At 38.5% G+C, this 13,075-nt stretch overlaps 1 protein-coding gene across 5 annotated transcripts in view; it reads left to right on the plus strand.

Annotated features, from left to right (window-relative positions):
- Window positions 1-13,075, plus strand: part of TMEM237 (transmembrane protein 237) — a 32,139-nt gene that overhangs the window by 16,696 nt on the left and 2,368 nt on the right. For all 5 annotated transcript variants that reach the window (XM_027873492.1, XM_027873489.1, XM_027873488.1 and 2 more), the window contains 6 exons: window positions 2,653-2,813; window positions 3,684-3,807; window positions 4,252-4,443; window positions 5,097-5,170; window positions 8,189-8,282; window positions 11,583-11,704. In XM_027873492.1, the coding sequence (XP_027729293.1) occupies window positions 2,653-2,813; window positions 3,684-3,807; window positions 4,252-4,443; window positions 5,097-5,170; window positions 8,189-8,282; window positions 11,583-11,704 (767 nt within the window). The remainder of the gene's footprint in view (window positions 1-2,652; window positions 2,814-3,683; window positions 3,808-4,251; window positions 4,444-5,096; window positions 5,171-8,188; window positions 8,283-11,582; window positions 11,705-13,075) is intronic.

The raw sequence follows: 13,075 nt of genomic DNA on the forward strand, positions 1-13,075 counted from the left end.
GACTTGTCCAGCTTTACCCACCTATTTAATAGTGGGGTTTAGATTGGATCCCAGGTCTCCTAACTCCTAATCTAGTGTTCTTTTTATTACATTATGATGCTTTTCTAAGTCAGTTTTGTTTTAGAATCTTACTTTAACATTTTTATTATGATTTTTCTAGTAACATGTAAATTGTATTTACAAACTTAGCAAAAATCTGTTGAACATTCTAGTCCCTTGTCTCAATAAGTGCCTTTAAATTTTCTGGGATGAATAATTTACTATTATATTAGTCTGGTTCTGAATCTCAGGAAACAGATAACAGTATCATACCCACCTCTAATCTAATTACATGATTTATTAATAGCACTTAAATCACTGCTGGATTCCTCACAAAAGAAGATATAGGAGAACACGTGATTCCACTTTACCACCACCCTTAGGTCCTAATCTTGTGTTGGTTTTGGGAAATGAAATTGCACATCTAACTATAATTGATGAAATTGGCTTTATCCAGAGCTGTAGACCAGTAATCAGTCAGGTGTAGTCTAAGATAGGTAAGCTCTGTGAGTATTTATATCATATAAGCTAAGGCAGGCTGAAGCCTTGTACACATACACAAATTATGGCACCTTTGAATACACCAGTCCTGAGGAGATCAGATAAGAATGACTTGAGCTGGTGGAATTTCTTTGGGGTGCGATTGTGAACTCATTGGTCATTCTAGCTGTTTCTGTCTCCCAATCCCCCGTCTACCTTCTGAGGGAATCAGAAGAAGTGCGTTTGAGTACCAGTTCTGTCACTTTGGGCAAATCATTTAATTTCTCTGAGCATCACTTTCCTCCTCTCTGAAATGGGGCTATTAATACCTTCTCCATTCACTTCACATGGTTGTTGTGAGGAACCTTAAAATGTTTTAGAAATGTGAATTACCACTCCTGCTTCGTAGGCAGGACCATGAGAATCCAATGAGTTCGTATGTTTGAAAGCACTGTGTAGATATCGATAGAAGGTATGTCTATAATATCTCTAAGATCTATGTATTAGATATGTGTGTGTATGTCTTTCTATCTACACTTTTGTTATGTTGTCACAATCTTTCTACCTCGCAGTATTCATCACGGTTGGATATGTGGAGCTGCTAATGACAGTGTAGTACTCTTACTTAGGTGTCTGAGGTCATCAGATAAGTATTAAATGCCCCATGGCGAGTTCAGGAACCTTGAGATCAGGGGTTTTTAAATCCTTCAGGCCTCACTGTCTTATCTCTAAGACGAGGGGATTGGACAACAGAACCCATGAGGTCCCTTCCAGCTCGAGGTCTTTGATCCTACAGTCTTCAGGACGTAAATTTTTTGATTACAGAGTTGAAATCAGCTCATTATTGGCAGGCTCCACTTTCCTTCCTTCTTTGAAGCTAAGGACATTACCCTCCTTTTCTAATCCCAGAGAACCTTTCCTGTTTTAGTTCATCTGCTTTATTGTCTAGATAAGGGAACTGAGGCCAGGGGGGGCCGAATGATTTATTCAAGATCCCACATCTCCTGAGAGATAGAAACAGAACTCAGAACAAAGTCCTCTGGCTCCTACTCCACTTCTCTTTCTGGTGGCTTCATTCTGGAAGGGAAACCACTGAGGGGAGTTTGGCAGCAGCTGCTGAGAGCCATCGGGAAATAGCATTGTAGGATCATAGCTACCAGATTGAGATTCCTATAACGAGTGGGCTGGCTGTCACTCCCCTGCTCAGTAAGCTTCAAGGGCTCCCTATTGCCAAATGGAGGATAATATATGAAGTCCTCTACTTGGCATTTAAACTTTTCAAAATCTGATTCCAGGCTATCTTAATTAGATTGATTACACATTACTCCCCCTCAAGCACTCTACCCTGTAGCCAAACCTACCTGCTGTTTCCTGTATACAGTCTCCCACTTGTGTGTTTTTGTTCTCCTCCAGATCTAGGATGGTTCAGTATGGTCCTCCCTCCTCTTCTCCAACTCTTGGAACGCTGGATTCCCTTCAAGTCTCATTCAAATGCCATCTCCTTCAAGAAGCCCTTCCTGACCACTCCCCCCACCCCAGCCTTGATGGTGCTGTCTTCTTACCCTCTAATTACTGTTTTGTATTCACTTCTCTGTGGACATGGCGTATGTCTGCAGTAGAACGTATTTCATGTTCACAGCTGTGCCCCCATTACTTTATCACTGCCTGGCACAGAGCAGTTAGCAGTGCTTGTTGATTGCTTGATAAGGAACAGTTCATGTTTACGAAGGAAGCTAATGAAGCATGGTCAGCCTGGGCCTGCCCGCCAAAATGGATGCTCACCAATGGAGCCTGAGAATGGGATACCCCTAGGCGAAAAGGCTCCAGACCCTGAAGGAAGTTGAGTTATGATAGAAAAGTCCAGAGAGTTAGAAGCATGGCCCGATGAGGAATGGAGTATGGCTGGCCTACCATTAAGATGGTAGCAAGGCCCTTAATGATTAAAGCATTACTATCCTACTGATAAGATATTTAACCAGAATAAAAAATAAGAAATATAAAATTTTTGCATATTAAATGTTCATATAATTAAATATTTCTAAATGTACATTGTGGGGGGGGAGAAGGTTTACTTCTCTTTTTATAAAGGTTTAATAACCGTATCTGCATTCTCATCCTGCTGCTGAATTATAGGAGAAGCCAGCCAACAGGATTGCAGTATGCTAATGAGCTAGGAGTAGAAGAGGAGGACATAATTGCTGATGAGCAAAACCATCCAGGGCAGCAGCCTTCAATATTCACTGCACCCATAGGTGTTAGCCAGCCTGTGGGCAAAGTATTTGTAGAAAAAAGCAGTAAGTAATGGTGTGTTTTTGTCGTCAACTTTTGTGTAATATATCTGATGATAGCACATTAAATCAAAAACAGAGCGTGCAGTTATATTTTTCTTTGATGATGATAGATTGTACATACTTAATAAAACAGGGCTGAGGGTTGCTGCCCAAAGGGTGGCTGACATATCCATAGTAGGCCACAACATATTTATAATGGTAAATTGTGGCTAAGAAGTGGCATAAAGAATAACTTAGAGGAAGTAGACCACTAGAAAAGGAAGTGGGTGAGTTAAGAGGCAACATGGAGGGATAACAGATTGTCTGATTTCCACAACATCTAGAAAGACTCCAGCATGGTGGGTATATGCCTGTGAAGAGTGTATGGAAGAAGATAGACAGAGTTAGACAGGATGAGAAGGCCCGGGTGGCTTATCTTCTGCTGACAGAGGAAAGAGGCATTCAGCCATTGTTCTTCCGGAGTCCTCCAGAAAAAAAGGTTGTAGCATTTAAGAAAGGCTTCTTAAGTGTGAATATATCAATATGTATCAACAAGAATTTACAAAGTGCCTTCTGTAGACCAGGCTAACCACTATGCTAAGTGTACAGGATCTGATTTCTAAAAGGTATTCTTATTTTTATTATTACAACAATAATAATATTTATCTCATTTGGGGCTATATTTTATTATATATATACATACCCATATATATAAATTTTTTAAATAGTCAAAATATAAAGGGCCTTCTGAAACAAGAATTGATTGATAGTGTTTCTCTAGGTAAAACAGTAGTAAATTAAACATTTTCTCAGTTTTTTGTTTGTTGTAGGACAGCAAAAATAACTGTGAATACTTCATTTCATTGTTTGCAATAATTGTTATATTGCTGCTAGGACGATTCCAGGCTGCTGACCGGTCTGAATTAATTAAAACCACTGAAAACATTGAGATGCTATTGGACATAAAGCCTTCATGGACGACCAGGGATGTTGCCCTATCAGTACACCGAAGCTTCAGGTAACTGCATTGAGTTTTTTCTACAAAGGAATGTGAAACAAGTGCCAGTAACTGAAAACAGCTTGCATCTTTTAGCCTGTTCAAAACCTTTCACACTGTTGTCAGTTTTAAAATAGTATCCAGGTAGACAATACTTTTTCATTATTGATAGAATTAAATAAAGGTTGGCCTATCTAAGATAATGAAAATCCACTGATATAGTTATGAAATTCCAATTATTATAGAAAAAATTGTATCTTTCTTTTTAAAAATATAGTTTTGTTTTTATGTACAGGGAAAGGTACAAAGCCACTTTGAGTTAGTCAACAGATACTTTTGAAGCACTTACCATATGTGAAGCAATGTGCCAAGTGCTGGGTTTACAAAGAAACACAAAAACACTGAGTTATTTCTTTGTGATGAATCATTTGTAATAATTTTGAATCCTTTTTTTCCCCCATCTAGGACAATTGGTCTCTTTTCTCATGGCTTCCTTGCTGGCTATGCTGTGTGGAATGTTGTCGTAATTTATGTTCTAGCAGGAAAACAATTGTCTGATCTCTCCAACTTCTTACAGCAGTACAAGACCTTAGCTTATCCTACTCAGAGTCTCCTCTACCTGCTTCTGGCTGTAAGCACAATTTCAGCTTTTGACAGGTAAGGTAACCATAGAGCCACTGAAGTCGTCCATCACCAAGGAGCAGCGTCATGGCTATAATGTTTCAGTGTCCCTGTTTGGATGTTTAGGAAAATAGGCCATAAAACAATAATGCAGTTTTTCATATGATTTTAAAAAACCCATTCTCTGTCACCCTTTTTGAGGGACAAGTATGGGAACAATAGAGAGTCTGTAGAATAAAAACTTTCAATAATTTTAAGTAAGTAGGTTTTTGTATTATTTTAGCCTAGAGAAATGAAAAATAGTAAGAGGGCTTTGGCAAGAAGGCAGAAAGACTAATCAATATTTTATAGATAGTTAAATTCTGAGGAGCCTATTGTAAGGGTCTTTTAAATTTTCTTTTTGCCTTCTGGTACTCCTAAGTCCCAAAGTGTGTTATCTGACAAATCTATATCTGCTGTTTGAAGTCTATATCTGCTGTTTGAACTAAAAGGATTTGTGGGGGTGTGGGAGAGAGCATTAGGAGAACATGAATGACACAGTGCTTTGCACACTGTGGGTATTTAATATTTATTAACTGAATTCAGTATATGCAATAGCATTGCAGGAAAACCAGATTATTTACAGGACAGAGAATTTCTATAAGAACAGTTTTCTACTACATTGTGACAAGAAACTTTCCCATTTGTAGGATTGATTTTGCTAAAACATCAGTAGCAGTTCGAAGTTTTCTTGCCCTGGACCCAACAGCTTTGTCTTCTTTCTGTAAGTAAAGGTTAAAGAAGTACCATTACCACCTATGTAAAACTCTAAACTTTTTTAGTACTGAATTACAAAAGCAGTTTGAGTTTTCATGTTAAGTAGGTTGCTTCCATTTAAGAGGAACCTAACAGTCTAGTAGGAATAGATAATGCATGTGTGTGGGGGGCGAGTAATGTATATGTGTATGTATTAAGTATTATATGTATTCTATAAGTTTTACATATATATACATATATATAATATTCTTTGTGGTATTCTTCAAGATTCAAGGTAGCTTAGTGGGTAGGAAGCTAGCCTTTGAGTTAAGAAGCCCTGGGTTCAGTCCTGCCTCTGACAAACACATTTCTGATGACCCTGGACAAGTCACTTAGTGTCACAGAATCTCAGCTGCTGGAGCAACAGAGAGTGAGCCCCATGGTTCCAGGCGAAGGGAGACAGGACCACAATACATGCTTACCTGGGGCCTTCTAAGAGGTGTAAAGCTGGTGCCCTGTTAGGCCTCACCGAGCCACAATACAAGAGAGGGCCATTACATCGCTAGAGAACCCACTCCAGAACCAGCAGGAAGCAGAGGAAGCCAGGGCACTGCCCAAGCACCCTGGGCAGGAGCCACAGCAAAAAATAAGCAGCTTCCAAGGGGCCCGTGTGAGAGTATGGAGGTCCCTAGAAGAGGCCTGACATCAGTCCTCCTTTTCAAGCTACCGCAGAAGAGTTGGAGCAACAATTCATTCCTACAGTCAGGGCCTTGCAGGAGGCCTACATCCAGTGCCATTTACAACTTCTAGTTGAGGCCACACCAAACTGCCTCAAGTGAAATTTAACAAAAAGGTAAACTGAGGCACATTTCTCCACATAAGATAACATTTACTAGCAAGGGCATGCTGCCTGCCAATAAAAGGGTCAGTGGATCTGCCTCTGGCCAAAGACCCCTAGCAAAAGGACAGCTCCCTTTTTATAGGTCTTGGGGAGTTCAGAACAAAGAACAGCACGGGGTAGGTGACATCATGGGGTTGAGGGCAGCGTAATTGATTACAGAGCTGAGGCACAGGGAACAATATGATTAGTTGGAAGTTTGGTAGTGAGGGGCTAGCACCACCCCTTCTTTCCCTCCCTCCTGAGACTAAGAAATGTTAATTGTTTGAGTCCAGGTGCAAGGTCAGAAGATGACAGGTATCCCTTTTAGACAGCCAGCCAGACATTCTTGAAGGACAGCTTGGTGATGTAAAGATACTAGACCCAACTCCCTTGTGTTCTTGTGCTTCTCCCAAGAGCATCTAAATTCCTTGAGGCAAGAGTTGAATAGTGATTAGCAAGAGAACATGATTTCTAAACCTAACCCCATTACAGACCAGCTGAAATCTGAACCAAGTTCAGAAATAGAAAACCATGACTTAAGCAGTTACAGGACAAAATCAATTAATTGTAACTAGGATCAATTAAAAATGATATAGGGTAAATTTTAATTTTCTGAAAACACATTGAAGAAGTCCAGTGGGTTAAGAGAAGCCCATGAGGTCAATCCAAAAGAACAGAATAACTTGACAACCAATACAAGTAGAGCCTAAGAGAAAAGATCAGTTTGAACCCAAGGACTCCAAGAGTGGCTAGAAGAAATGCAAGACATTAAAAAATGAAATTATAAGTTAAATTACAGCTCTTAAGGGGGAAAAAATTGGAAGGAGAATAAAAAGCTTAGGATCAAAGAGAGAAAAACCTCACCCAAGTATTTGACTCCCTAAAAAACAGAATGAAGTAAACTCAGTGATTCTATAAAATAAGAAATATTAGAAGAAACATATCCAGACTGTTAGAATAATAAATAATGAATTTAAATAACCCATTCTCAGAAAGCAGTGTGGAACAAGCCATAAATGAACTCCCAAAAAGGACAAAATCGCCAGGGTCAGCTGGATTTACAAGTCAGTTCCATCAAACATTCAAAGAACAGTTAACTCCAGTTTTACATAAATGTTTGCAAAAATAGGGAAAGATAGCATCCTGCCAAATTCCTTTTGAGATAAGTACTTGATACCTAAACCAGATAGAAAGTCAGAGAAAAAAAATGAATATCGATGCAAAAAATATTTAGTAAAATATCAACTAAATGGATACAAGAAAATATTTAAAAGATTATACACTACAAGCAAGTTAGATTTCTACTAGGAATACAGGGTTAGTTCATTATTATAAAAATAATAAACATAATAAACCATATTAATTTTTTAAAATCACAGTTATATCAATTGATGCAGGAAGTTTTTGTCCAAAATACAACACCCTTTTAAGTTAAAAACACTAGAAAGCATAAGAATAAATGGACCTCTATTTAATATGGCAAATAGTCTCTAAAAACTAAGAGCTTGCATTGTATGTAATGGAGAAACACTAGAGGCCTTTCTTATAATTTCAGGGATAAAGCAATGATGTCCATTGTCACCAGTATTGATACTGCTGTAGAGAGTATAGATATTGTAGAAAGTATAGATACAGATACTGCTGGAGCAGTATAGCAAGTAAAGGAATGGAAGAAATAAGCATAGGCAAAGAAGAAATTAAATTATTCCTTTTTTTTAGATGACGTTTACTAAGAGAACCATAATTATCTATGGTGTCTTTAAGGATGATGGAGTTTCCTTGCTTTTCTCTTCTAACCATGTCTATTTTATTTTTAAAGATTGTTCATATAGTCCTTGTGTATTTTGAAGCTTTAACCATTTAGATTGTAGGCAGTAGTCACAGTCAGCGTAAGGCACTTTAAAACACACTTATGACAGTGTAGGACAAAAACAAAATAGTATGCAATCATTCTTTTTGGAGGTCCCATGACAAATAAAAAATGACTTTTGTGGAAGGGAAGGGAAAACAAAAACCCTAACCAAAATATTAAAAACTGCTATTTCGTTTGGGGTCTGACTGATATTGAATAATTTGAAATAATTTTAGTTATAATTAATAATTTAAAACAATTTGAATTATATTTTATAGTGTTAATGATCTGAGGTTTGTGGGTTTTTTTTCTAGTGTACTTTGCTGCTCTTACCTTGTCTTTGAGCCAGCAGATGACAAGTGACAGAATCCATCTTTATACACCTGCATCAGTTAATGGTAGCCTCTGGTAAGAAATCATTAACAGTTTCTATAGTTGTAGAAGTAATATTGTTATTAATATTCTTTTACGTTTACTTTTCTTTTCATTCTACACCTAAATCCAGAAAAGCTTCATTTTTGGTTATGTAATGAAGGCAGTAAGAAGCAGCATGAAATAGTAGAGAAGTTGGTCTTGGAATCAGAAAGACTTGGTTTCGAAATCTGCTTCTGACACATACTATCTGAGTGACCGTGGGGCAAGTCATTTATTTAACCTCTCAGTGCTCTAGGCAAATCTCTAAAACTGTAGGTTACAGATGAGTTACTGATCTGTATAAATAGAGGGAATTTCCAGACTAGGTGTTCTCTACTATGATGAAATCACAGGTCCGGATGAAAAAAAAAATAAGAGGGGATGGGAGTATGCGGGGTGGGGGAGGGGGGAGTGTAATGGGATAGGGGTTGGAATTATCTTGACCTTCTCAATAGTAGTTATGCTTTTGGACTAGAGGATTACTAAGTTAAGCTATACACATCTGAAATTTTAAAGAAGTTTCTTCCTTTTGGAAATCTGTATTAAGCTCTCAAATTATGGCTTTGTCTGCAGAGAAGGGGAAAGATGAAAGAGACTTATGAAGGTAGAATCACCAAGATTCCATTCCACACTCCATTATGCTTAAAAACACGTCATCGATAGTTATGGTTGTTTAAGTAAATGTGCTTTTTATGATGAGTCATAAAAATGATGGTTCATAATGGCTTTCTAGTTAGATGCATTCATTAATTATAATAATAGTTGTAATTAAAATTGCATTACATCACTGCAATAGCCCCATAATTGCTCTTTCTGCCTCAAGTCCCTCCCCTCTCCAATGGAGCCTTCATATTACTGCCATATAAAGTGATCTTCCTGTCTGACTTCACAAGTCTGACCACATCACTTCCCTACTCATTAAAACTCCAGTATCTTTCTCTTACATCTAGGACAGGGGTGGGGAACCTTCAGCCTCAAGGTCACATGTGGTCCTCTAGGTCTCAAGTGTTGCCCTTACACACACATATATACATATATACACATATATACGTGTATATGTATATATATGTGTGTGTATGTATGTATGTGTATATATATATATGTGTGTGTATGTATGTATATGTGTTTTTTTTTATTAAAAGGGCCATCCCTAGGCTCACTTCTTAAACAGCCCTAATCACTGAATGGGCATTGCCTCAGTCAAGGTGAGAACTTGGAAAGACCTTGGTTTAAAAAGGCCAAGGTCTCCCACTGTATCCCGGGCCATCTCCAGTCATCCTGATCTATATCTGGCCACTGGACCCAGATGGCTCCAGAGGAGAAAGTGAGGCTGGTGGCTTTGCGCAGCCCTTCCTCACTTAAATCCAGCTCACTTGCAAGTCATGGCATCATCTTCCTGATGTCATGGTCCTCTTGGAGAACAAAGGACAAACCACAATCCCCAAGCCTGAAAAGCACTCTTTCTTCACTTTTACCTCTTAAAATTCTTAGCTTTCTTCAAAACTCACCTCAGAGACCATGTCCTCCGTGAGGCCTTTCCTGATCCCTCCCCACAAAAACTACCTTGTATTTATCTTGTATGTATTTATATGTGTACATATTATCTCCTCCTAGAGGTGGAGGGCAGGAACTTGTCCGTAAAAGCAGAGACAATTTCATTTTTGCCTTTGTAATCCCAGGGGCTGACACAGAATTGGTGCTTAATAAAGCTGCTTGATTAATTAATTGATCCTTCTTTGAGGTTCCTTATTTGTTGTGTTGCAGCCTTCATACACCTCTTCATTGCCTTCTGTGTGATACTTATTTCAGTCCTTCGTAGTTTGTTGTGTTTTATCTCATAACCATACAAATGATAGGGTAAAATATTGACATTAAAAATATGGGTTTGTTTCTGGGAAAAGTTTGAAGTCATGAAGGGGGCTCTGTAAATTTCCAGAAGCAATCTAGCCTTCATACTTATTCTGGGTCCAAATAATCCATTTTTACTGGGGGGTTTTTCCACAGTGTGTATATACATATATGTGTGTGCATGTATATACATGTAATTCATAGGTATACAGATACACATGGGGATATATCTATGTTATACATGTTTACATACATATACTCATATATATTTTACATTGTGTATATATGTATACACACATAGATAAATATATATATATATGAAAACATAAATATAGCTATAAATGTATATGTGTGTATACATATGAAACATATACACACACACTCATAAACACTGATGGCCAAGCTTTAGAAGTTGGCTGTCCATCAGTGTGCCATAATCTGAGCAATGGGTATTTTTCATCCATTTGTTTTATCTCGACTAAATGTCGAGGATAGATTCTTTTGAGTGGTTACGAATTTGTTTCACGAGGTTTTGCAGTGTTCAGGGCTTGATACATTCACAGCATGATATCATTCACAAACAGGAACATCAGGAAAATCTGCCTTCTATAGGAAACCCCTCCTAAACTTGTACTCAGCAAAGTATCCCCTTTATTAAAGTGACAAAGGACAAGCATCATCCATCTTACTGTTTTGTGCTTTATCTGATGTTTATGATCCAGGCAGTTTCTGTTGTGGATGGTTGGGAGATGCCGTGTTGGAAGAGAGCCTTTACGGTAGTGTTTACTGAATCAAATGCTTTTTAGTAACAATGATAGCTCTCAGTTTTCCGCACTTTTGGTATCTTCCCTTCCTCCAAATATCTCGTGGCTCAGTCTCTGAACACCTTCACAGTTGTGTCACCACTAGCACATGCCTCCTCTGTATACACTTGGTCCCCTCCACCAGACTTTTCTGTCTTTGTTCTTGGATGTCACTTTTGCTGTGTCCCGAAGCAGATTTGGGACTGGCATGTGCAGATCCAGAACTTCATCAGCAAGGGGCCAGCCTACTTAGCTGAGCACAGTAGTGAGAGGGCTAACTTTGAACTCAGGAAGAGCAAGGCTAAATTCCCACTTCTAACTCAGACTGGTTCTATGACCCTGGGCAAGGGGCAATAACCCTCTTGGTGTCCCAGACCACTCTTTTAAGATTATAACTTATAGAATACTTGCATATCTGCATTGGTACAGGTAATTTTCTTGTCAGGAGTTTCCTGTACCAATGAAGTCACAAGTCTAGACCCAACCCCACCCCACCTCACCCCCTAACAGTTGAACCTATATTTAATTTCCTCTGGTTTTTTGGGGTGGATTTGCACCAAGCACTCTTTGTTTAAGTTCGTAAGAATGTATGCATGTACAAAAATAAAGTCAGTTCCAAGAAGTATCTTCATCCTTTTTTTAGGGCAGCGGGTACAGAGGAAGAAATTCTCCATCCCTGGATTGTGGTGAACTTGGTTGTGGCTCTTCTGGTTGGACTGTCTTGGCTTTTCTTGTCTTATAGGCCAGAGATGGATCTCAGTGAAGGTATGAAGACATATGATCAGTGTACAAAAATATTGGTACCATTAGAATTTCTATAATTATTCAAAAACCTTCATATATACATAATTTAATAATTTTTCTCAGGACAAATTCTGAACTTGATAATTCACTGTCATTCAGTGCTTTAACAAACAGAATACAGGTCTCACAATGCTGAAGGTCTGCTGTAGCTTCTGCTGCACAGTCATCATTACATTTATCAGATTGTGAGCTTTTCCAGGGCAAGGGGGTGTCTTTTGCCTTTCTCTGTATTCCCAGCACTTAGCAAAGTTCCTGGCACATAGTAGGTGCTTAATAGGTGCTAGAGTCTGTACTGAGGTAAAGAAATAGATGATGTAGGCCTAGCCCTCAAGAAGCATAGTATGTCAACACGTGACAAGTTAAAAGCAGGTAGTGACATCAAGTCAGCAGTTAAAAATGAGAATTTAGAGCTTGGGAGAGAGCTAGGGCCAGAACTGTGGTCATAGTCAAAACGTTGGGAATGAATGAGATCACCACGGGACAGAGTGTGAAAAGAGAAGTGAGCCAAGGAAAGAGCCTTGGAGGAATATCTATGCTGGGGTGGGCATGGGGGTGGGTGAGGAATGGTAATGATAGAAGTCAGGATTCAGTTTTCCTGATTATTTGTTGCTGTATGTAAAGAACTTTCTAACTTTCAACAAATATTCAACAAGCATTTCTAAAACCCTTCCCTACATCAAGAACATTATGCCGTGTGCTCAGGAACATAATATATTTTATTACAAGCTCCCTTATGGAGCTTACCAGCTAGTAGTGGGAGATAATACAAATAATTGTAATGTAAAATATTTCATGATAAGTGCATTAGAGAGTTGCAAAATAAATCACGTCTCACATTTATCTGGAGGAAGAAGATGAGTTTTGTTTTCAACGTGTTCAGTTTGAGATGCTTCCAGGACATCAAGTTCAAAATTTCCTACAGGCAGTTGCTCATGTGGGATAGGAGGTCAGGAAAGATATTGGCACTAAATCAACAGAATAGACTGAGAATCAGTCCCATAAAGACGATAATTGAAGACATGGGTGCTGATGAGGCCACTAGGATATAATATATGTAGGGAGAAAAAAAGAGGGCCTACGGCAGAACCTTGGGATACATTCAAAGTATGTGGATGATAGTTGAAAATTCAGCAAAGGTGATTGAGAAGGAGCAGTCACATATGTAAGATGGAAACCAAGACAGTGCAGTGGCATCAACAACAACAAAAAACAACAAGAAAAAAAAGTATTCAGGAGAAGAGGATAGTCAACAGTGTTAAATGCTATGCAGAACTCAAGAAGGATGAGAGTGATGAAAAAGCCATTTGAATTGACAATTAAGATAATTGTTAG

Source organism: Vombatus ursinus, unplaced genomic scaffold, assembly GCF_900497805.2.
Source record: "Vombatus ursinus unplaced genomic scaffold, bare-nosed wombat genome assembly UNPS02014802.1, whole genome shotgun sequence".
NCBI classification, from domain to species: Eukaryota; Metazoa; Chordata; class Mammalia; order Diprotodontia; family Vombatidae; genus Vombatus; species Vombatus ursinus.